Here is a 23,420-nt window from a genome sequence, read left to right as displayed (position 1 = left end):
TGTTAATAGAACAAAACAAATTTCAGTCAGATGAAAGCAGTACTTGACACTATGTATTTTCATTTTATCATGATGTTTATGAAGAAGATAAAATAAGCAGTGTTCAGGCAAAGATATTTAGAAATTACAGACTAACTCATCAAAGTCCTTCTTTGCATGTACAAAAATGCTTGTTTTTTTTTTTTTTTCCTGTTGATGCCAAATTCATCCATGGCCACTATAAACCTTCTCTTTGGATAGACAGATTGAACCATTATAAGTAACAGCACTGAATTGCTTCTCAACCTTATTAAACTTCTCGTGATTTAAAATATGCTCTCATTTTCCTTTCTCTTATGGATCTGGCCACCAATTTTCCGACAACCTGGATGTTAGCTCTTCTGAGTATTGGATGTCGATTCACTATAATACAAAAAATATAATTACATTAATAAATGTTCCATGAATATAAAAGAAATTTACTATGCTTTGGAAATCCTAGAATGTTATAGAAAATTAATTATGGTTGTGCTAGAACATGCTGAAAATTTGACATAGGCACATTTACGTCAGTCTTTTTGTATTACCTATAGATCATGCCAAGAGACTCGGGAAATACTATTGTAAGACCAGAGCTGAGGGAAGGGAGAGCAGGAACAGAGTTCTACCAATGCACAGAATACTTGAAATAAGTTAGATGTATCATGTTTTGTTATAAAAATTATTTATACCAGTTCTGATATTGATATGATATTTGAATCAACATAAAACCACTAATAGATTGCTTATATATGGTCCATTCTTATCTATAAAAATGACACTTCAAATAAGCAATGAAAGTCTTATATTTGCCATTGCTACCATTATGCACAGCAATAATTTTTAGACAGGGTAGATTATCTTCACTGTTCAGGTCCTATAGTTGTTATTAAATAAAAACATAGCCAACTGCCCCCAAACAGTTAAGGTGTGGAGAAGAATCCACCTTAATAAAAGGGCATGAATGACTTGATGGGTTTTAAGGCGCAGGGCATTATTGCCATATTTATGTATACCTGCATAGTTGTTAGATGTAGAGCAAAGCCTTATAACAATACAACTAATTTATGTCACATTAACAAAGGACTTGCACAGGCATCACTCCAAAAGAAGACATACCAGGCCTATGAAAAGATGACTACTAGGCATATGAAAAATTACTCAGCATCATTAATCATCAAGGAAATGAAACTTAAAATCACTATGAAATGTCACATCACATCTGTAAGAATGGTTGTTATCAAAAAGTTTAGAGATAAGTGTTGGCAAGGGTGTAGAGAGAAGGACAACCTTGGACACTGCTGGTGGGAAGGTAGACTGTGCGGCCCTTATGGTAAACAGTGTGGAGGTTCCTACGAAAGTCAAAAGTAGAGCTATGCTGCGACCCAGCAATCCCTCCTCCAAGTAGACACTCAAAGAAATTGAACTCAACTCCTCATGAAAATTTGTGCTCCCATGTTTACCATAGCATTATTTGCAAACTGCTGGGATGTGAAAATAAACTAAGTACTGAGTTAACGCATGAATGGATAAAGAAACATGGGATATTACTACAAAAGGAGATCCTACTTACCACAACATAATACTATGTAAATAAGGCAGAAACTGGAAGACATTATACTATGTGAAATAAGCCAGATGCAGAAAGGAAAGCTTGCATGATCTCACCTATGCTATGGAATTTTAGAAAAGGTTTAAGTACACAGAGGTAGATAGAGAACTAAACGGTGGTTACTAGGGGTGTCAGGCGTAGGAAATGGGGAACTATAGCTCAGTGGTTACAAATTGCAAAACTGAAGGAAGGACAACTGTGTGGACATGCTGTACCACATGAAGACTGCAGTTATTAAAATGTACTATATATGGGATTCTTACCAAAGGGATAGATTTTAGCTGCTCGTGATGCAAAAATAAAAATAAAAAATGGAAAATTATAGATGATGAATGTGTGCTTCACTATAATAATCCTTTTACCACCTGTATCTCATAATATCACATATTCCATTAAATATTCACACTAGTATTTATTTTTTAAAAATAAATTAGTTAATATTAAGAGAACTTATAAAATAATCAGTTCAGTAATTATTCCTATTATGATAATTGGAAAGGCAACCACCAATTCAGGTCCTTATCTAGTTGCTACACTAGATAAGCAGGTTAGATTTTTATTTTTATTTTTTGGTACCAGGGATTATACTCATGGGCACTCTATCCCTGACCCTATTTCTTTGTATTTTATTTAGAGACAGGGTCTCACTGAGTTGTTTAGCACCTTGCTCTTGCTAAGGCTGGCTTTGAACTCTCCTTCCTCCTGTCTCAGCCTCCTAAGCCACTGAGATTACAGGCATGTACCAAGGAGCATAGCAGTATGTTAGATCTTGAGATGAGATCTTAGTATAGAATAATTTCCTATTGTGAATTTTTTTGAAAATATGCAGTGCTAAGAATATTTAATCAGGCAGAAGAGAGCTAAAATTCAGGATTACTCAATGTAGTTACAACAGAAACATAAATATAATGATCCACGTTCTTATTCTTACACATTTGTAAATGAATCTAGGTTTAGTACACAATATCAAGTTTCCTTATTGTTGAAATGGGCATAGTATCTATCTTGTGCAGTTTTTGAAGGAATTCAAAAATATCCATCAAAAGATACATGTACAATAATACTTTATGGTCTTCTCAACTGCCAACAAATGTGGCATACTAATTCAAGGTACTAAAAATAGGGGAACCTTAGAGGTATATGGTAAACACTGTACTTTAGACTCAATATTTCTGTAAACCAATATTTCTAGAAAACCCAAATCATCATCATCATCATCATCATCATCATCATCATCTATGAATTTAAAAGATGTATCTAAGGCTTTGTAAATATTAAAAATATGGTAGTAGTATTATCTATATTATGACATTATAATAGAGGGTTTTCAACTTTTACTAAACAATTGTTTAATCTGTTGTTTCATAAATTTTTAAGTTCAGTAAAAGACCACTTCATCTTTGGAAAAATACAAATGCAAGTTCAAATGATCTTTCAAAGTAAATATTCTTGACCTTCATTTCTGTCATATGGCAGAATAGATTCAAAAAACAATCCTTTTGATTAAGTCCAATCCTGAATAAAATATTAGATGTGCTTTAACTTCATTGCTGAACTGGCAGGGAGGAAAGAAAACACAGAGGCCAAAAACAAAGTGAAATCAGTCACCTTAGTAGATATTTCAGTGCCAAAGCCATTTTTTTTTTAAGTCCAAGGTTCTCTGTTAAGCCCTGGATGTCTGAGCTGTAGTCTTGGGAGGGGAGCGGGGACAGGAGATAAAACCTGGGTTCCCCCAAAGGGGGAGTCTAGCATGAGACCAACACCGAGGACTGGAGTAGGAAGGAGGAAGGAAAGAAGGCAGGAAAGGTTGGAGGATGGCCTGGGGGAGAAAGAGTGGGAGGGAAGAAAGCAGGGGAAAAAAGCAAAAGAAAAAACTTCAATGAAGGGGACAGCAAGAAAAGCCTGTTTCCATGAGGCTGGGCAGAGGCACCATGACTCCAAAGCTGGCCCATGGTTTGGTGTTCCAATTCATGTCACTTGTGTGGTCCAAAAATACTTCCAATCTAAAGTTTGTTGGTCCCCAAGAACAAATGAAAAAGCCCTTAAAAGGAAAGCAATTTCAACTAAGACCTTTAAAATATATCACAGAAGTGTATTTTATTAAAACCCAGTGTGTTACAGTGTACTTTTAAATGGAAAAGCAGGTTACCAAATAGTATCTACAATGGGATCCCAGTTTATAAAAAGTTATATGCCCAGCAAAACATGTAAAATATTAATATCAAAATATTAGTAGTGACTGGAATTATAATTTAGCTTCAGATATTCCTCCTTATTCTTATTTTCAGTAGAAAATATTATGTATGTGAAAAATAACAACATTAAGGGATTTTCAACTTTCTAGATTGGAATATGTGGTAGAAAGTGATTTTAATAGTAGATGGTTAAAAAACAATTAAATATTTTGGTTTACAATTTAATTATTTAAAGAAATGGTTTGGAGGGTATGGGGACAGAAAAGATGGTGGAATGAGATGGAAATCATTACCCTAGATATATGTAAGACTGCACATAGGGTGCAATGCTACATCACAAACAGGCAGATAAATGAAAAGTTGTGCTGCAATTGTGTACAATGAATCAAAATGCATTTTGCTGTAATATATACCTCGTTAAAATAAATTAAAAAAAGAAATGGATTGAACTTTTGAAAATGTTCAAATGAAATAGATAGCATGCTGATCTGCATTACATATGTCATATTCTCAGAAATGTGATTTTTTTCCTCAAAGATTTGAAAAGCAATTTTCTGTTTTCTTTTAAACTAGATACAAATTTTCATATCCACCATTTTATTTTATTATTTAGCATGCAAATTTGCCTGTCTACTCAAGGTTGTACATTGTTTTACACTACTGACTACTTCTTGCGAATACTTTAAAATGAATCTTTGTAAAGCAACATGGAAAGAAAACAAATAGAGATTGTGTAAATGCAAGTGTAGGTCATGGAGTATTTGTTGAGTCTAGATGCATGCTAAGGGTGATTAGCTGAGACCCTTCTGGGTCACCACTTCTTAATCCAGAAACAACAAATAAAACAGCAAAAACTCACAATAATTGTGTTATTCATAACAATTTAATCTTAAAATACAAGAAAGCACTACCTGGGCTGGGGTTGTGGCTCAGTGGTAAAACACTTGCCTGGCATGTGTGAGGCAGTGGGTTCGATCCTCAGCACCACATAAAAATAAATAAATAAATAAATAGAAATAAAGGTAAAAAAAAAAAAAAAAAAGAAAGCACTACCTAACATGGTGTCATGGTCTTGACCAGTAGCACATAGTCATAGTCAATACAAAGCTAACTCCAGTTCTAAATGACAAACAAGGGTAAACAAATAGTTACAATTGATTTTCATACAGAGCAAGGTCCAAGCTTGAATCCAACTTCTGTTTACTTTAGGATTTCAGAAAGGGATATGTCCAGAACAATGAAAGAATAAATCCTTGAGGGTTCCCTTTGCAAAAGACCAAGAATCCTTTTGTGGGGATAGGGGCAGAGTGAGCTGAATGTCTGAGTCGTAGTCCATTAACACAGCAGCAGTTGGCGGAGCTGCAAGATTCTGGAAGATCCTGCGGGGTATTACATTGAGAGGAAGGTCCCAAGTGAATAAGTCGAAATGTCTAAAAAGTTATTCTCCCACACAAGGTCCTGGGATGCTGAGAGCATAGGACCTCAGGGTCTGGATTAAAGAAACTGTGGTACAAAGGATAGGAAAGGGGCTTCTCCCCTCAGCAGGTTGACTTAGACCCATGTGTTGTCACCACAGAAGAGTCTAGACAGGTGCTGGAACAGAAGCAGCAAAACACTTTCACCAGGGTTCACAAACTTCAGAGTAGCAGCAGCAGACACCTCAAGAGGACAGGGGCGGGTGTGGTATGGTGTGGGGCTGGAATTGTGGAATTCTATGCTGCAACCAAAAGTGATGGATTTGTGAGCACATGCAAAATACACTAGAATTTCTAGATATTTCTGGGGTTATTGGGACTGCTTTCAAGAGACCAGAGGTTGTGACCATTTTTGTGCCTATATATTTCTCTGTGTGTGTGTGTGTGTGTGTGTGTGTGTGTGTATGGGGTATGTAGTTGGATATTGTTTTGAAACATTAAAATCCTCACTGCTCTTAGCTCCTGACTCTGATATTCAGGTAACACTAATGGCTTCCTAAAGACTGAAAATAAATCATCTAATCTCTGATGCTTACCAATTTTAAAACAAGGAAAATTATTATAAGTAGCTAATAAATATTCTATTCTTGAAGTTTTAAATAATCAGATTGTTCTTTGATAATTTGCAAAAAAGGAAAGCATAGCTATTTAAAATGATTCGAATTGTAATATTCCATACATGCATGTCCCTCAAGCAGAAAAATCTAAGAACACTGAAGACAGCTGCATTTCAAGGAGGAAGTTAAAAAACAAAAAGAAAAGCAAAAAACCATACTTTCAAAAGTAAGCCTTCCACTTGGAAGTGTATGGCTTTGCTCAGAATGAATGGTATTTTGGGGATCCAAGAAACCAGAATCTGGAAAACTCAGCACATGGAGCCATATGGTGAGGAAGATTGTGTGATGATGAGAACCCTTTCCAACTTAATGAAGTGAGTATTGAACTAGCAGATTGGTGGGAGAACAAAAGACAGACATTGAAGGATACCTGAAAAAAAGATCAGGCTCTGGGATGTGTGTGTGTGTGTGTGTGTGTGTGTGTGTGTGTGTGTGTTGTGTTTTACTGGGAATTGAACCCAGGAGCATTCTACCACTGAGTTACATCTCCAATCCTTTTTGATTTTTTTTTTTTTAAATTTTGAGACACGGTTTTGCAAAATTGTCTGAGCTTGGATTCCATCCATCTGCCTCAGATTGGAAAGTAGCTGGGATTATAGGCATGTGCCACCAAACCCATCCTCTTATCCCCTTGTCTCTTGCCCTGAAGGAGTAGGAAATAGAAACTTCAATGATGCAAAGCACTTAGAGTCAGTGGGAGAATCTAGCAGTAGGGAGCTTTTGTTGAAAGGGGCTTCATTCTTCTTTAAAAAGCCATGTGGTCAATACAGTGCTAAGCAATATGAGAAACAGTATTTAGGATCTGCAACTATAGGAAAAAAATAGCATTGCAATGTGGTATGAGGACACCTACTGAGATTACTGAGTGTCCTGAGGGTACCTGGGAATTCTGAGAATGCTGACTGATTAGAAGAAGCTATGCTTTCAACTACTGGGACCATAGCAGATATTAAGAATGGCTGCCAGTGACTGGCTCCCAAGGTCCAGGTGAAATGATTTATAGCACAGAAGTGTCCATCAAGGAGAGGAGATTGCATTCAGGATGTCTCTCAGTAGATGAAAGAAATGAGAGAGCAGGTCTATTATGAATGGGTGCCCAGGCACAGATTAAAAATAGAGTATGAAATAGATGGAATAGATAAATAACAGGAGCAGCATAAAAACACAGAATTTAGAAATGTCACTTATAGAAAGAAGTTAGTCTGATTACTAGCAGGGAAAATGGTTCTACCCTTAAGGATAAAACTGTACATACCAAGAAATGAACGTTTCATCCTAAGTGATTGCAACACAATAAAAGGCATGGAAAAAAAGAAAGAAACTGTCCCAAGTAACTTCAGAAAATGAGTTCTGGTTAGAAACTGGAGGTTAAAGACAAAATGCAGATGGATATACAATCACAGATGTGTAAGTGTATGTGTGTATATAAGCATGTGCATTGTTTGTGTTATAGAGGAACAGTGCCAGGAAGAATGACACTGTCGGTAGCAATGAGCTCCTCCAGTGAACTCATCTTGTTTTCCAAATATCACTTTCCAATAGAAGCAGCCAGGACTACTGAAGAAATGGACGATTCTAGTGTTTGGCCACAGCCAATACAAGAAGCTCCTACAGAACTTTGTAGTGACGGAAAGTAAGGAAGTACTCAAAAGACCAAAAAGATCGGGGCATGTCAAAGGGACTGAGAAGCCAACCTGGAAAAGCTCTCAATGTCTAAAGGTCTCTAAAATTGAAGAATATTAATAACAAAATAATGTAGCATTAGATTATAACTCAAATTATAAAATAAACATATGTTAGTAAATACTTGATTGGATAAATAGGAGAGGAAAAAGTCTTTATTACATAATAATTCTTAATAATATATGTAGATGCTTCCATATCTGGAAGGAAAAAGTTTAATTTTGTCCCCTTTCTGTCCTTTGGATATGGGAAAGACTTAGTTTCACGCTTCCCAAAAACAACTCACAGAAAGGGCATGTGTGAATTTATAGTAGAGAAACCTGGCAAATACTACTTTGGTCAGGTGATCAAGGTTAATATCATCAGTCATAAGTCATATTGACAGCAAGTTTCTGTAGCGATGATGTACTGAAAAGAGCACTTAGCTTCTCGATGTTCTTTCAAAAATTGTGCAACCCCATTTTAACCATGAGAAAAACACGTAACAAGCCCACGTTGAGAACATTCTGCAAAATACTTGTCCAATAATTCTCAAAACTGTCAAGGTCATGAATCAATAAGGAAATACTAAGAACCTGCCAGAACACAAGGAGCCCAAGAAGACAAGCCAAGAGAACATAAAGTGGTATTTGAGATCACATCCTGAAGGGCGAAAAAAAGACATGAGTGGAAGAATTAGTAGCATCCAAATAAAGTCTAGAGTTTGCTCAATCACAATGTGGAAATATTGGTTCCTTAGTTTTTATAATAATATACCCCAAGTACCACAATTATATAAGGTATCAGTAGGAGAACTGAGAGAGGGAATTCTGTACTAGGTTCACAGTCATCTATAAATTTAAACTGTTCCAAGATAGAAATGACAGAATAACAACTGGCATTCAATACACTTGATTCGGTGTCAGGCACTGTATTGAGTGCTGTACTTATGTTAACTCAATTTCTCTTTCTATTAGTACCTGTTGCTAGCATCATCATTATGAGAAACTAAGACTATTATGAGTGACGAGTTTCACTAAGCAGTAGGAAATATTGACCCACATGGATTTCAAAACTGTTATAACTCACTGGAAACCAAGCAGCATCTAAGACACTTGTTTTTTTTTTCTTTTAAGATGGATAAATTGTTATTAAAACTATTTTACTTAAGTTCACATCATAAATATATGAGGCACCTTTCCAAAAGAAAACAATAATAAGAAAATAAATATCTTTAAATGTGGACTTTCTTAACATCTATCCAGAGCATGGGCTCATGTTCTCTTTATCACTTGGAATTTTCAAAGCCAAATATCAGGAGAGACTTTCTTATTCTACATTAAATTGTTGTCTGTCTTTAATTATGCATGTGTTATACCTTCAAACCACCAATAATTCATTTATTTCTCTCACTGTACTAATCCCAAGGACAGTGTCTTACAGATAACTGAATATTCAGTAAATAATATTGACAATGCTTGTATTTTAACAGAAATGACATATTCACATTTTGCTTCTTTCACTTCAGAATTATTCATGGAAATCCCTCTAAGCCAACAAATATAGATATAATTCATTATTTTAAGTGCTACATAATATTCTGTGAGATGAATATATAATAATCTCTTATTAACAATTACTTAGTTCCCATTTTCAAACTACTAATAATGCTAAAATAAGCTTTTTTGTTCATTTAGCAGTGCTTTTATTTCCATGGGATAGATTCCCAAGGTGGAAGTGCAGTCAAAAGTGTATATGCATGATACTAAAAATAAATATGTATGTTTATTTTTCATACATATTGCTAAGTTGCTTTCTAAAATTCTATGAAATTCATATTGCTACTAACAGTGTGACAAGCCAGCAATAGCAGTTATTATTTTATCTTGCCTTGTTTAATTTGTGCCAATGTTAAAAGGGTTGATCCCACTGTATTCCCATAGGTAGTGACCTGGGGCATCTCAGTTTATGTTGGATAGCAGTAGATTTGGTTTTATGAATCGTTTCTCTGCATCTTTGGCCTATTTTGCTCTTAGATTATCTCCTTGTTTTCATTTTAAATAGTTCATTGTATTAAACCTCCATTTTCTAGCATGCAATTTCCCTTACCATCAATGTTTTAGATTTATTTATGATATTTTTCCATAGAAAATTTTTGAAAATTTAAAAAATCAAAGTCACTTATCTTTTATTTCATATTATTTCTTTTTCTTTTTGTGCTGGGGATTGAATTTAGGGCCTTGTGCATGTAAGGCAAACACTCTACCAACTGAGCTACATCCCCAGCCCATCATATTCTTTCTTAAGAGTATCTTTATTGCTCCTATAGTAAATAATTGATTCTCTAGCTTGAATTTCAGAATTTTTATTCATCTCTTTATCTATCTATCCCTCTATCATCTATCTAATTATTTAAACTGGGTGTTAAATTTTATCAATAGTTTTTATAATAATTAATAATATATACTTGTTGTCTTTGATGTATTATTATAATGAAGTATGAGAACAGAATTCTTAACATGGCAGCATTCTTATATTCCTAGACTAGTATGTGTTTGGGCTTTATGATACCCTTTAATATATAACTGAGTTTACATTTTTACCTTTTCTTACATTTACCTATGACCATTAATATAAAGAATGTCTAACCATTTTCATCTTGGAAGAGACCTTCTTTGGATTGTTCAGGTCCCATTAGAAGAAATCTACTCTCAATAAGAGCTCTCCAGCCAAGTTTATATAAAAGTAGCCTGCGTTGTTCCCATTACCTAGATCTTATTCTCTGTGTGGTGGCTACAAAGTGAAGTTTTGAAGCAAGGACACAAGAGATAAAAATATAAGAGCAATCTCAGGTTTTTAATCTGAAATTCTTTCTCATCATATTTCTTCTTTTGAAGCATTAAGTGGTTGGTAGAAAAGTACAGGCTAATACAAGTTGAAGACTTCAGAGTCTATGTGAAAGACAAAAGTAAATTTTTCTGAGTTGATATAAAGCCTAGTAATCCAAACAAATAGACAAAATTAACATAAGTAGGCCCAGTTAGAAAACACATCCGTATTTATTTACATACTTTGAAAATTAATAAACTAATTAATTGATTTTTGGTGCCAGGGATTGGATGCTTAACTACTCAGCCACATCCCCAACCCTTTAAAAATATCTTATTTTGAGACAGGGTCTTGCTAAGTGGCTTAGGGCCTTGCTAAATTGCTGAAGCTGTCTTTGAACTTGCAATCTACCTGCTGGGATTATGGGTATGAGCCATTGCACCCTGTTACTCTAAACTTAAACTCATTTAATTAAAAATGGTCATGATTATTTGTTCTGTCCTATAAGTTCAGGCAATAATTTCTCAGTAAATAAGTCTATCTCAAAAACATTTCTGTGGAGCTGAACGCATGAAAAACCCCATTTTCAAGTCTTTTAGATTCACATTTAGTATTTCTCTGCTCCCAGGGATGGCCATCCCTAGACCTAATTTAGTGGCATGTCCCATGACCAAGTCACTTTTCTCTATTTGATAATTTTCATGAATTTCTCAAGCTTTAAGAAAATTATTGTAATTAGTCTGAATGAATAATTGAAAATACCACCACCAAAACATGTACAGACTGTAAGTTCCCACAGTGGTGGAGACATTCTCTCATTCTCAGAGGTCCAAGTTTATCTTACTTGGATGTTATCTGAAGGAAGAATTTTAAATCCCTCAAAAATGAGTTGTTTGTGGTCCTGGTTAAAACTTACCATTGGTTGGAAATGTAATGAAGAAATTTACTTCAAATTTATTCAATTAATGAATTTATGTGATATTTAATCGGTTTTCTTCTCTTTCTGGCATATCTTGTCTTGATCAGGGAACTTGGAATAAACTTTTAAATTTTGACTTCAAAATTATCAGCATAACTGCTTGGCATTGTGACATTATCCCAAGAGTCATAAAGTTTAGTCTTGCTGTTGTCTCTATTATACCATTCTAGACTACAAAACTAACCAACCAAAACCAACAACAACAAAAATGAAATGTATTCTTAGCTCAAGTACAGAGCAATTATAATGTTGAGTACAGCAAGTTTGTTTTAAAATTCTGGGCTATAGGTCCCACAAGGTAACCCAAATATAAGTCAGAGATCCATGTGACTCCATTTCTGGCATAATATATGCTAATAATAAATAATTATAATTTTATTCTGCTCTAAGGTAGTGATCGAGAATTCTAGTTTTACACATAAGAAAATGCCAAAGATGTAGCTTCTTAAAAATTCTTTAAAAATAATATCTAGAAATATTTTCATTCAACCAGTCAATATTTTTTACATACCCCCTTGAAACTCCTTTTAAAACTATTACTCTCCATTTATTCTTCTGCTCCTCAATGATCCCCAACACCAAGCCAATGAGTTCTTTGTCATTATCCTCTAATTTTTACTACTCATAGCATTGGCTAAAAACCTTTCACTCTTATATCCTAACATCAAGAAGTGTTCCATTGTCATACTTTCTTATTCTCCTTTTTCTTACACAAACCTAGATGGCACAGGTCAATCATCCCACGTGCCCTTTTGATTCAATTAAGAGATTCTATAAATACAAAATACATATGTGCTCACTTCGGCAACACATCTACTAAAATTGGAACGATATAAAGAAGATTAGCATGGCCCTTGCGCAAGGATGACATGCAAATTCATGAAGTGTTCCATATTTTTAATGTGATGATCATTATTATCCAAAGTGCATGTATGAAGACACGAATTGGTGTGAGTATACTATGTATACAATCAGAGATAGGAAAAATTGAGCTCTATACATGAAATAAGAATTGTAATGCATTCTGCTGTTATATATAAATAAAAAAATTTAAAAGTCATCCTAATTGGTGAAAATACAAATTGACAAAATACAAATGACACAGGGAAATAATGTTTGAAATAGAAAATAGTAAATATCTACTTTGAATAATTCTGTGCAAAAGTAAAAAATAAAATAAAAAGATATATGAAACTGCTGTTGGTATAACAGGAATAGTGTTTTAGAGTTGGTTTTAAAATAGTAGTTCACTCTAAAATAATAATGAAAGTATAGTACAGTAAATATATAAACCATGTTGTATATAATTGTGCTATACTTTTATGTGCCTGGAAGTAAAATAGGTTCGTTTACATTGGTATCATCACAAACGTGAGCAGGGTCTCACTGAGTTGCTTAGTGCTCACTTTTGCTGAGGCTGAGTTATGAACTCGACATTTTCCTGCCTCATCTTTCCAAGCTGCTGGGATTAGCCTGAGATAATTTATAATATAATCTTTGTCTATAAAATATAATAAACAGCAAGAGATGATTCTCAAAAGTATGCAAAACTATATCTTTGTTCTTAAAATTTTCAAGAAAAAATAAAAAGTTGACTAGATTGATATTGGTAAAGTAAATTCAGTAACTAACTTTAACTTGGTTTCTGGAAGTACACAGATTGAACACAGGGATGCTCTACCACTGAGCTATATGCCCAGATCTTTTCATTTTTTATTTAGAGACAGAGTCCAGCTAAGTTGCAGAGGATGGCCTTGAACTTGTGATCCTCCCATCTCAGCTTTCCAAGTTGCTGGGATTACAGGTGTGCACCACTGTACCCAGTTAAATTTAAAATGTTTTTTAAAATATCTTGGATTTTATGTTGTACTAGACACTATTAAAATTTTGTATGAATTATTTTATTCATTTCTTAATCACATTCCAATATAACAGCATTATAATCTCAAGTTTTCGTATAAGAAAACTGAGGCATAGAAATTTTAGGTAAATTTCTCATAGTGATATTTTTAGTAAATTCCATAACCAGATTCAAACTTAAGCCATGGTGGTGAAGTGCCTGAGTCCAACAAGCAACACAAATGACCTCAGCAACAAAACAGAAAGAATTAATCACATTATATAAGCACTTTACATCTATTTGCTCATCCATTCTTGTCACTGAGTCTATGAGATGTTACTCTTATAATTCTCATTTTAAGAATGAGAAAACTAAGATTTACACAAGTTATGTAACTGATAGAAAAGACCATATTCTTTTTTTGAATATATTTTTTTAGTTGCAGATGGGCACAATACCTTCATTTTGTTTATTTATTTTTATGTGGTGCTGAGGATCGAACCCCAGTGCCTCACCCACACAAGGCAAGCACTCTACCACTGAGTCACAACCCTAGCCCCAAGACCACATTTTTAATGAGTTGCAAGATCAAGATTGAAATCTCAACTATCAGTAAAATGTACCTTTACTTCTCTGAATATTAATTACTTATATAAATAATTCAGATATATGTTTACATTTCATATAAACTAATGGACAGAAGGTAGTTACTACCCAAGTCTTAATTGCAGGGGCATCTTATAAATATAGTTGCTCTTTTAAAAAAATTTAAAAGAGCAACTATACTTACTAAATGTTCCAGTAATTGAAATGCAAAATAACTATACAAGTATTGGCAGATATTTTCTGTTCCCTGGATAATGGATTTGTAGTGGATATTATGGGATAACTCTCCCTTTCAATCTTAGACCTAAAGTAGCCAGAAATTAAATTAAATTAAATCTTATAAATATAGTTGCTCTTTTTTAAAAGAGCAACTATATTTATAAGATGCCCCTGCAACTAAGACTTGGGTAGTAACTACCTTCTGTCCATTAGCTGCACTTAACACAACATCCAGAAGACAGAAATGAGGTGGAGACCATTTTTCTGTCCCACTCCCCATCGGTATTTCAGTTCTTTCTGGAAAGGTCTAGAAAAAGTGAGTTTGTCTTGCTGCAGTGTTCCAAGGCTTGTTACCTGGATTCCTGGGTGACCAGCAACAGTCACAGCAGCAGAAGACTGTGGGGTAAGGATCTTGGTGGATCAGCCTTCCATTGTTCTGTCCTGGAACCTAATTGCCTTCAGCCCTCCAGCAATGTTTTAAAATAACTTCTATCAAATCCTTATTTTTTCTTAACATTATATGTGCATTTCATTACCCTCACTGAGCCTTGGCTGATAAAGTATGTGCTGTTTAAATTGTATTACAGCTGGTTGACAGAAGTTCTGGCAGCCGATGCCTTTCAGAGATTGAAGTGCCGTTGGGTCTTAGTTTTGCCTCCTGGTGCATTTCAGTCTGCTGTGATTTGAATGTCTCTCCAAAGCTCATGTTGAAACTCAGTTGCCAGTCTGCTGGAGAACTGGGAGGTGTGAACTTTAGAGGTGTCAGAAATAATCCATTCTCATGGATACATTAATGTCATTATTGAGGGAATGGGCTAGTTAGTCCAGGGGTAGCTTTGTCCTGTATGCTTCATCTTGTCATATGATGCCCTCTGCCATGTTATGATGCAGCAAGAAGGTTCTTCCCAGATCTGTCCCCTCATTCTTGGGCTTCCCAGCTCCAGAACTGTGAGGGGTATATTTCTTTACTTTGTAAATTATCCAGTGTCAGATATGCTCTTATAGCAACACAAAGTGGACTAAAACGTAATCCATCTTCATCACCCCAATCCCCTTGTTCACTACTCCAAAGCCATCTTTGAAAATCATTTTGACAGGGGCTGGGGTTGTAGCTCAGTGGTAGAGTGCAAAACTTGCATGTGTGGGGCACTCAGTTCCATCCTCAGCACCGCATAGAAATAAATAAAGGTATTGTGTCCATGTACAACTAAAAAAAACTTAAAAAAAAATCATTCTGACAGCCAAGCCTACCACAACCTTTGGTTGTAGTTTAGAAGTGTTAAAATTGTTTTAAAAGAAACAGAAAATTCTGGAAACAGAATGTTCAGATTTTTATTTAAGACGTTTTCAACAATGAAGTTTCTGACTAAAAGATTCCTTCCTTTCCTTTATTCCTTCCTTCCTTCCCTCTCCCCCTTCCATTCCCTAGTGTATCTGAACTAGGATGCGCTAATGTCAAGCTCTTAAACCCTTCTTTATTTATTTTCCACATACTTTTTACCCCTGGTAAAATACCCCTTTCCATCCTTTGCTTCTGCTGTTATTGCTTCTTAACCCTTGCTCTGAATATTTTGTTTCAAAAAGGGTGTATGTGCTGTTGCCTGATAGTTGACATTTGCTTGAAAATTAGATGTCTAGACATATTTAAAAACAGAGGCCAAAATCATCCCCAGTCCCTTGCTCTGCCACAAAATTTCATGCAAAGTTTAAGTACTAAGAAACATACCTCTTTTTCTCTCCCTCCCTTCCCACTCATTTTAAAAATCTTTTTGGATATTCTATTTCAGCAAAATTTGTCCTAAAACTAGCCATTAAATTAGCCCCAAATCCATTCAGTTTAAAAGCTCAATAACTTCATATTGGTACCAGAGTACCTTGCTTCGTTTGTTCTCAGCTGCACACTAAAATAAATACCATACATATTTATACATGATGGGAGTTGGGAAGAATATCAGGAGGGTAAACAACATTTGGAAAAACCAACAGCCATTTGTTTCTTTGTACCTGATCAAAAATACATTCAGCTGGTATTTGTGCTACTACATAGATGGGCGCCTACAGGCCATCTGATACTTCTGCTCTCATCCTCGTCCTCTTTCCCTGCAGAAGGAGGGGAGGAGGCAGAGACATCAAAACTATATCCAAGTCCCAGAACGCCATGGCTAAGCCAGAGAACCCAACACAACAGAGAGTCCTCATCCCCAGAAGTAAGTTAGTTCCCACTTTTTGGTGTCTGGATGGCTGGGAATTGGAAATGTTTTTGTAAAAAAAAAATAAAATAAAAAAATTAAAAATAAAAACTAAGTCAACAATTGCTACTCTCAAATTTTATTTTCAGTATTAGTTTTATGGTTTGTCAGTTTAATTTAATTTAATTCTATGGAATGAAGAACAGGCACTTTTTATACTTTGGTTTCTTCCTGAACCTTTTGCAAAAACACAATTCCCATTGCTACTTTCTTGCTACCAATTGTGGATTTTTTTTTACATACTGTGATTTAATTTATAGATTCTTCCTCCAAATTCAAGTTTCCTCATATTCAGATGGAAGTATGGAATTTCCTCAGCAAACATGCTGCCAGATTATTTAAACTTGGAAATGAAATAATCATTGGATAAAATAAACAAATGTCCATTCCCTCTTCACTGACGGAGCCAGAGCAATATTTGAATATTTTGTGTTTTGAATGATTTGTTATGAAAAATTTCCAACACAGTAAAACCATGAAAGAGCCAAACAGTGAAAACCTTGATTCTACAAGTGATATTTGACTCTGTCTTTTTAATCATATATCTGTCCATCTATTTTTTCTTGTTTGGGGATATTGTAACCACTTTATAAGTGAAATCAACTGAAAAAAATTCTGAGCCTGATTTAATAGAAATATTCCCACCCCACCTTCAGAATGTTTTCCCACTTTCTGAATTTAGTTTTTCCTATGTAAAAATTATGATAAAAATCTGGGAATTATTAGAAGTGAACCGTGGATTATGACTCACATTTCAATACTTTCTGTAGGTTTGCCCATGTTTTTCAATAAAGTAGAGTTTGTTGAGTAGTAGAGGAGAAAGGGTTATCACTGAGCATCGGGCTCATATATAAAGCTCCTTACATGCCATCGCTCTGCCCTCAATTTTTAAATAATGGGATTTTATAAAAAGACTGAATAAAGGACTCTAAAGCGATAAACTACAGAGAGATACAAGACACTAGTGCCAAAAAGCAGATAGCATTCAATTAGTTTTTTAAAAAGCATTCTTATCACATCTCCTCCTAATATTAGCTTTCTCCATAAACAATAGCCTGCTGCAATATTGCCAGAGTTGCCCAGCTGAGATGACATTGTGCAGTGACAGATGATAGGGCTGGGCCGAAGCTGTGGATGTTATTCACAAATGGCACTCAATGGCCCTTCAGTTTTAAAGATTATTCTATGACTCTAACATGAAACCAGATTCATATTTATGGGGTAAGTGAGATAAGAAACGTATTTTTTCTGCAATAAAAAAATTAACTAAACATATCTTGGGGGCCCACTTTTGAGCGGCTTATTTTTATCTAACAGAATAGTCCAACATACAGAAGTAACAAACACAAATGATTCTGCTTTTTTTTTTTTTTTTAAAAAAAAAAGCTTCAAATCTTATATGTCTATTCAAGACATCCATTTAGACTTTTTAGATTGCATTTACTTTAAATGAAGGTGAAGTGGGTATGGCCAAGAAAACTCTTTATAATCTATTTTGATAATGCCATTCACCCTGGGTTATGTCAGTCTCTCTTGTTGAAATATATGAATAATTTACCCACATGAAGCTTTTGGTTTTAACTAAAGTTTATAATCATATTTCATAACCAGTTTGTTTTCCTCCAGAAGACAGGAATCTTCCACATTTAGAGCAGTAAATAAATAAATCATTACTTTAATCTATCTAGTAAAAAAGCTTCTTTTTAATACCTTTTGGCCAACTCAATAGAATTGAATAAATTGACCTTCATAACAAAATAAATATTTATTTATTTATTTATTTATTTATTTTTATTCAGATGCTAGAACTAAAATTAAAGTGAGGCATACTAAATTTTTGTAACATGATGAATATTTCTAATCAAGACATAAAGCAATTATTCCTAGCTTATCTCTCATAACCACAGATTTCGGAACCTTATCCATGAGGCCCTAAAAGTCTGGCCCCTTCCTTCTTCCCAATCGCATCTGGAATGTCCCAGGATTTCCAGTCAAATCAAACCTCCGCTGTCCTCTTACCTCTTCAGTGTGTTAGGGACTCTTCCTCCTCCCCTGACCTGGAATCCTACTCTGAGCCTTGAACTTCTCCAAAGCTGCTCCACTCCCATTTCACCTTCCTCTTCAGCTCAGGAATCTGTCCATCTTTTAAGGGTCCAGGCTTCAGTCATTAGACTTTGATTCTTTTCCTGAGCCCCACAGCTGGTCCTGCTGGCTGTATCTCCTGAATATATTCAAAATCTAAACACTTACCACCATCTCCAGAGGCCCTTTCTCCCAAGTGGTTACTGCCTGGGCTGCTCCACCTTCTCCCAAGAGCCCCTGTTCTGCCTCCTCCTCAGCCCTCAGTTTCTTTTCTCTACAATGGACAGGGTATAAAATGTCCCTCTTTTGCTCCATTAAGCTTCCCCCTTCCCGCACACTGGAGGACATAAACCCTGCCATGCCCCTCCAGTTAGCTCCCCTACTTCGGGTCCAGCTATTCACCTCCTCATTCAATTTTTTCCTCAGCTGGTCTGAAACCCTCTACACCCTCTCTGCTCAGGACCTTTGTCTGTGCCGTTCACTCCTTTAATCAGAATTTCTCCTCAATTATTCACTTAGCTCCATTCCTCGCATCCTTCAGGTCACATTCTGAATGCAGTTTCTCCAGGCCACCTGCTATGGTTTGCCTAATTGAGAAAGACACAGTCCTCAAGGGGACTCTGTTGGGAAGTGCTTGAACCACTAGGTGGCAGGACTTTGCAGGAGGTTCTTAGAGGGTGAGCCCTCAGGGGGACTGTGGGTCCTTCTGCTTTTGATTCTTGGCTGAGGAGTTGGGTGGATTAGCCCCACCTCACAAGCCTTGGGATAGGACCAAATCAATTGGCCAGTTGACTTTGGACTGGAAGCTCCAAAACCATAAGCTCAAATAAACTCTTTCTCTTCTAGAGTAATTCCCTCAGATATTTTGTTATAGTAACAGAAAGCTGACTAATATACCATTCCATTTAAATGGAAGCACTGCCTAACCTCAGGATGCCCTATCATCTTTCTGGTCCTTTCCCTCTCACAATATTAAGAAGCATATAATATAGTGTGTATTTCATTCATTTTATGTATTTTTTTTAATTTTATCTAAAATATGTATTCATTGCTGGCAGAGATTTTTTTTACTATTTAGATCACAATTGTTCCCCATGTTTCTAGGATGGAACCTGGTATGTAGTAGATGCTCAATAAACCCCTGAATAAATGAATGAGTGAATTCATAAAATATAAAAATATTTGTCAGGGTGCAGTTGGGGAAATGGCTGAATTACACAGACTATTTGTCTTCACGGCCCTAATTCAATGGAATATTGCCAACTCTTTAGTCTGCTTTGTTCTATTTAGATTTTGCATCTGTGTAGATTTCTCTTCCAAAATTTGGGGATGTATAGTAATTTAGTCAGTGAAAGAGTTGTTTCCATGGATTCCTGGTAAACTGATTATAATGAAATTGGCACTGGGTCCTAGTTTTAATATGACACTATGGCATATTATAATTCTAATTTCTACTCTGAAGTTTCTCTAGTAGCAAAATGGGTACTTTCCCAGGTCATTTTTCCCCCCTACAGAAACTTAGATAAAAAGTCCATGTTGTATTTGGCATCTGATCACTCAGAGCAATCTTCTGGGATAAAAACACAATGTCAGGGAGAAAAAGAAAAAAGACCTCGTGCTGAATAGAAGGGAATAATCCCTTGCAGAACTGTCTCTGGATGCTAATGAATCAACAATAAAGGCCCTATTATGTGATTGTTTTGAGTGATACTGTTCTTATTAAGTTTCAGTGGTACTAAAGGCAGAATCACCCTGAGGCTTTGATACTTTGGTTAGAATAATGAAACAGATTTAAGCCCATCAATTTTGCTAATGCTTTATGCATCTAGTTTAGATCAGCAATGGAAAAGTGGAACTTGAGTTTTATTTTTATCCATATTTTGACTGATCATATCCTTGAGCAGAAAAAAAGAAAAAAATTAAAAGCTTTAATACTGTGAAAAACATGCAGATAGATACCTCTGAGACAATACATCCGTTACAAGTATGAGGAGTCCCCCCACCTGTCCCAGGGCCCAGCAGTAGCACTGGTTGTGTTCTCTTGAACGTCTCTGTCATCCTCCAGGAGGCTGAAGCCTGGTTAGACTGGTAATTGCTTCCACTGCCTAATGAAGACGCTTTAAATAATGATGTGCATGATGCAAACTGGGACAAAACGCTTGGTCAATACATTTTGACTTGCTCATAAATCTAGGAAACTCAGAGAAGATCTAGTCATTAAGAGGTGTTTGAAATCATGAATGTGAAAAATGAACACCTCATTGATTCTCCAACGATAATACAGATTCCGAGAGGCATTATCATTTTACACCACATGCATGTGATGTTGTGAATAGACGGACAGCATTTTGCCAGAGTCAATGAACCAACTTTGATACAATTTTGTTTTTTTAAGTGTACAATTCTAGTTATATTGAAAACTCAGCAGCTGGTTTCAGGAATGTTAAAATAATCAGCTACAAAATGTGAAAGGATAGATCATCTTGATAAACTGTCTACTGAAGCTAAATGGTAAATCTTCACATTTTCTATACAATATTCTGGAACTTATCCTTTATTAGAAATCCTCGTAAATTTAACAGGTTCTGTGAATGGGAGAACCATTAGAACCAGTGAAGGAAATTAGGTCTCCCAGTGAAATCTGAGACCTGGAGGAACAGCAGAGAAATCATCTTAGTTCACTGAGATTCAAGACGGAGAAGCAATATGAATCCGTATTGACGTTCCAAGTGCATGTGCCACTTCCATCAGGCCACTTCTACATACGAATTATTTTAAGGCAACTGAGAAGCAGCAGATGCAGGAAGAACTCTCTGTCCTCCCCCTTTCTTCCTAAAAATGCCATTTTCTCTTTTGAAGGTGACCCACATCAGGAAGAGGAGATGACTCTCACCAATGGTAGTGAGTGAAGTATGTGCAATAAATCTTACCCAACAATGTTTATCTCCCATTAGTTTACCCAGGTATTCACTTTCCCATAATTTAGTGCTCCTAGAAACCCCAACCTCTTTTCCTTTATCTATTCACATCTCCAAAATTTATGGCCCTTTGTTAAAATGCTGTGGAAGCCCAAGTCCACTCTCTCATTAGTTTTTTCCTCTTCTTTCTGTGAACTCTTTCCCAGCCATGCATGTAAAAATACTAACACCAACAAAATTCTCCTGCTGATCTTTTATCAGTTCAATACTCCATGTGTTGTGGTGGTGAGGTGGAGGGAGGGATGAAGGAAGGGCTGCTACTGCCATTCATCCTAAAAGGCTGTTTTAGAAAGATTCTAGAGGGAGCCTGCTGCCTCAGTGATGTGGGACCAGCTCTGTCCCAGGATTCATTGTTATAGGGTCTTCATGCATCTTGGGATACACATCTTTATGTGCCCCTAAAAGTAAGTACCTACAAGTGTCAGGTGCTGGTAACAAAAAGTAAGTTTGATGCCTCTGTTCAAAAGCTCTACAACCAAATATGAGGAAACTGAAAACCAAGTGTGATGGAGAGAGGCTATGGTCACCCATGCCAAGATAACAGGGGCACAAAGGAAGGAGGAGACGCCGCAGCACAGGGCAAGCTGAGAAAACCAAACAGAGAAGGTGACCCTAGAGCTTCTCTAGGTGACCCTAGAGCTCATGAAAACTGCTTGCAAGGAACGTGGTGAGATATGTCATTTTTATGTAGATGGATGGAATACAAATTGACCTCCAAGACTTCAACAAGTCAAGTCTCCCCCCACCCGCAAGATGCAGGTTGCGGTATTGACTTGATAAATTCATCAAGCTTTACATATTCAAAATTTAACTTGTAACTTTTTTCCTCGCAAACTGGACTTCTTCACTGTAGATAATGGATCTTGTTTACAAGTCAAAAATCCAAGCCAATCTCGACTTCTCTACTATCAAACCACTGTCAAGTTTTTTCCTATTTAATTTTACCCTCAAAATATCTTTCATATACGTCCAAGTCTTTCAGTTTTTTCCATGACCCATAATTCCAACTGTGACCATCCATCATCTCTACCACTGCATTGCTTCAGCACTTATAAACAAGCCTAGCCTATTCTTGGTGCTCAATAAACATGCTTGAATGAATACACTGTTGACTGAACCAGGTTCCTTCCAGCGCCTTAGCTGACTCTCTTCCCAGAGTAAACTTCTCAGTTCTCTAATGTGATCGTGCCATCTCCTATTAAAAACCCTTCAGTGGCTTCCCATCACTTTTAAAGAGAAAAATTAATAAGACTTGGAAGGTCTTGCATGGATAGATTGGTTAATGCTCTCTTGTACAAAATAAGATGAGAAATGTGAGTCTGTGCACTTGTGATTTATTATCACTGTACAGCATCCGCACTGTGATGTCACCTACAGACTGAATACTGTGGAGCTCCCAGGATGCCATACTCCAGTGGTGGCCAGAGGAGAAAAAAGAGTAGGGGAAAGGTGGTGACCCCAGAGGAACTCGTTTGTTTTAACAAATGTTTTTAACTGTAAACATTTTTCAAACAAAAAGTAGAGAATACACTCCATTGCATAGATATAGGCATCATCAACATTTTGCATTCTATTTTTTTTTTTTTTGGCTGAAGTACTTTCAGAGCAATCCTAGACCCCATTTCCCTTAATTTTAATGTGCCTTTGAAAAAACATGCATTTTCGTACAAGCTAAAATTGTTGTTACATACCTAATAAAACTAATAAAAATTCCTTGGCATTGTCTGATGCCAAAGCTGTACTAAATTTTTTTCAATTGTCTCAAAGATGAACCTTCTTTTACATACAGTTATTGGAATCAGGATACAAATAAGGTCCACATATTGTATTTGGTTATATCTCCCAAGTCTCAATCTGAAACCCTTCTCCTTCCCATTTTTTAAAACAATTTCATTCCACTAACTTGAAGAAACTGGGCCAATAGCTCTATAGAATGTACAATACTCTAGATTTTTTTTTCTATTTGATTCCGTTGTGGTGTCATTTAATCGGTTCCACCAGCAAAACAAATGTTTTGTCCACTCAAAATGTTCAAATACTTTCAACTTGAATGTCCTTT

General features: G+C 35.8%; 1 protein-coding gene and 1 non-coding gene across 2 annotated transcripts in view; one reads left to right on the top strand and one right to left on the bottom strand.

Annotated features, from left to right (window-relative positions):
- Positions 1-289: 289 nt before the first annotated feature.
- Iqcm (IQ motif containing M) overlaps positions 290-23,420 on the bottom strand; it is a 316,123-nt gene continuing 292,992 nt past the window's right edge. Inside the window, exon 12 of the mRNA XM_076864082.1 lies at positions 290-402. Coding sequence (XP_076720197.1) covers positions 290-402 — 113 coding nt within the window. The remainder of the gene's footprint in view (positions 403-23,420) is intronic.
- LOC143406625 (U6 spliceosomal RNA) lies at positions 12,180-12,286 on the top strand. Its single transcript, XR_013092259.2, has one exon. It is a non-coding gene; the product is annotated as a U6 spliceosomal RNA (small nuclear RNA).

Source organism: Callospermophilus lateralis, chromosome 8 (genome assembly GCF_048772815.1).
Source record: "Callospermophilus lateralis isolate mCalLat2 chromosome 8, mCalLat2.hap1, whole genome shotgun sequence".
Lineage (NCBI taxonomy): Eukaryota > Metazoa > Chordata > Mammalia > Rodentia > Sciuridae > Callospermophilus > Callospermophilus lateralis.
The sequence above is the reverse complement of the archived record's forward strand: the minus strand, read 5'-3'. Positions and strand labels throughout refer to the sequence as shown.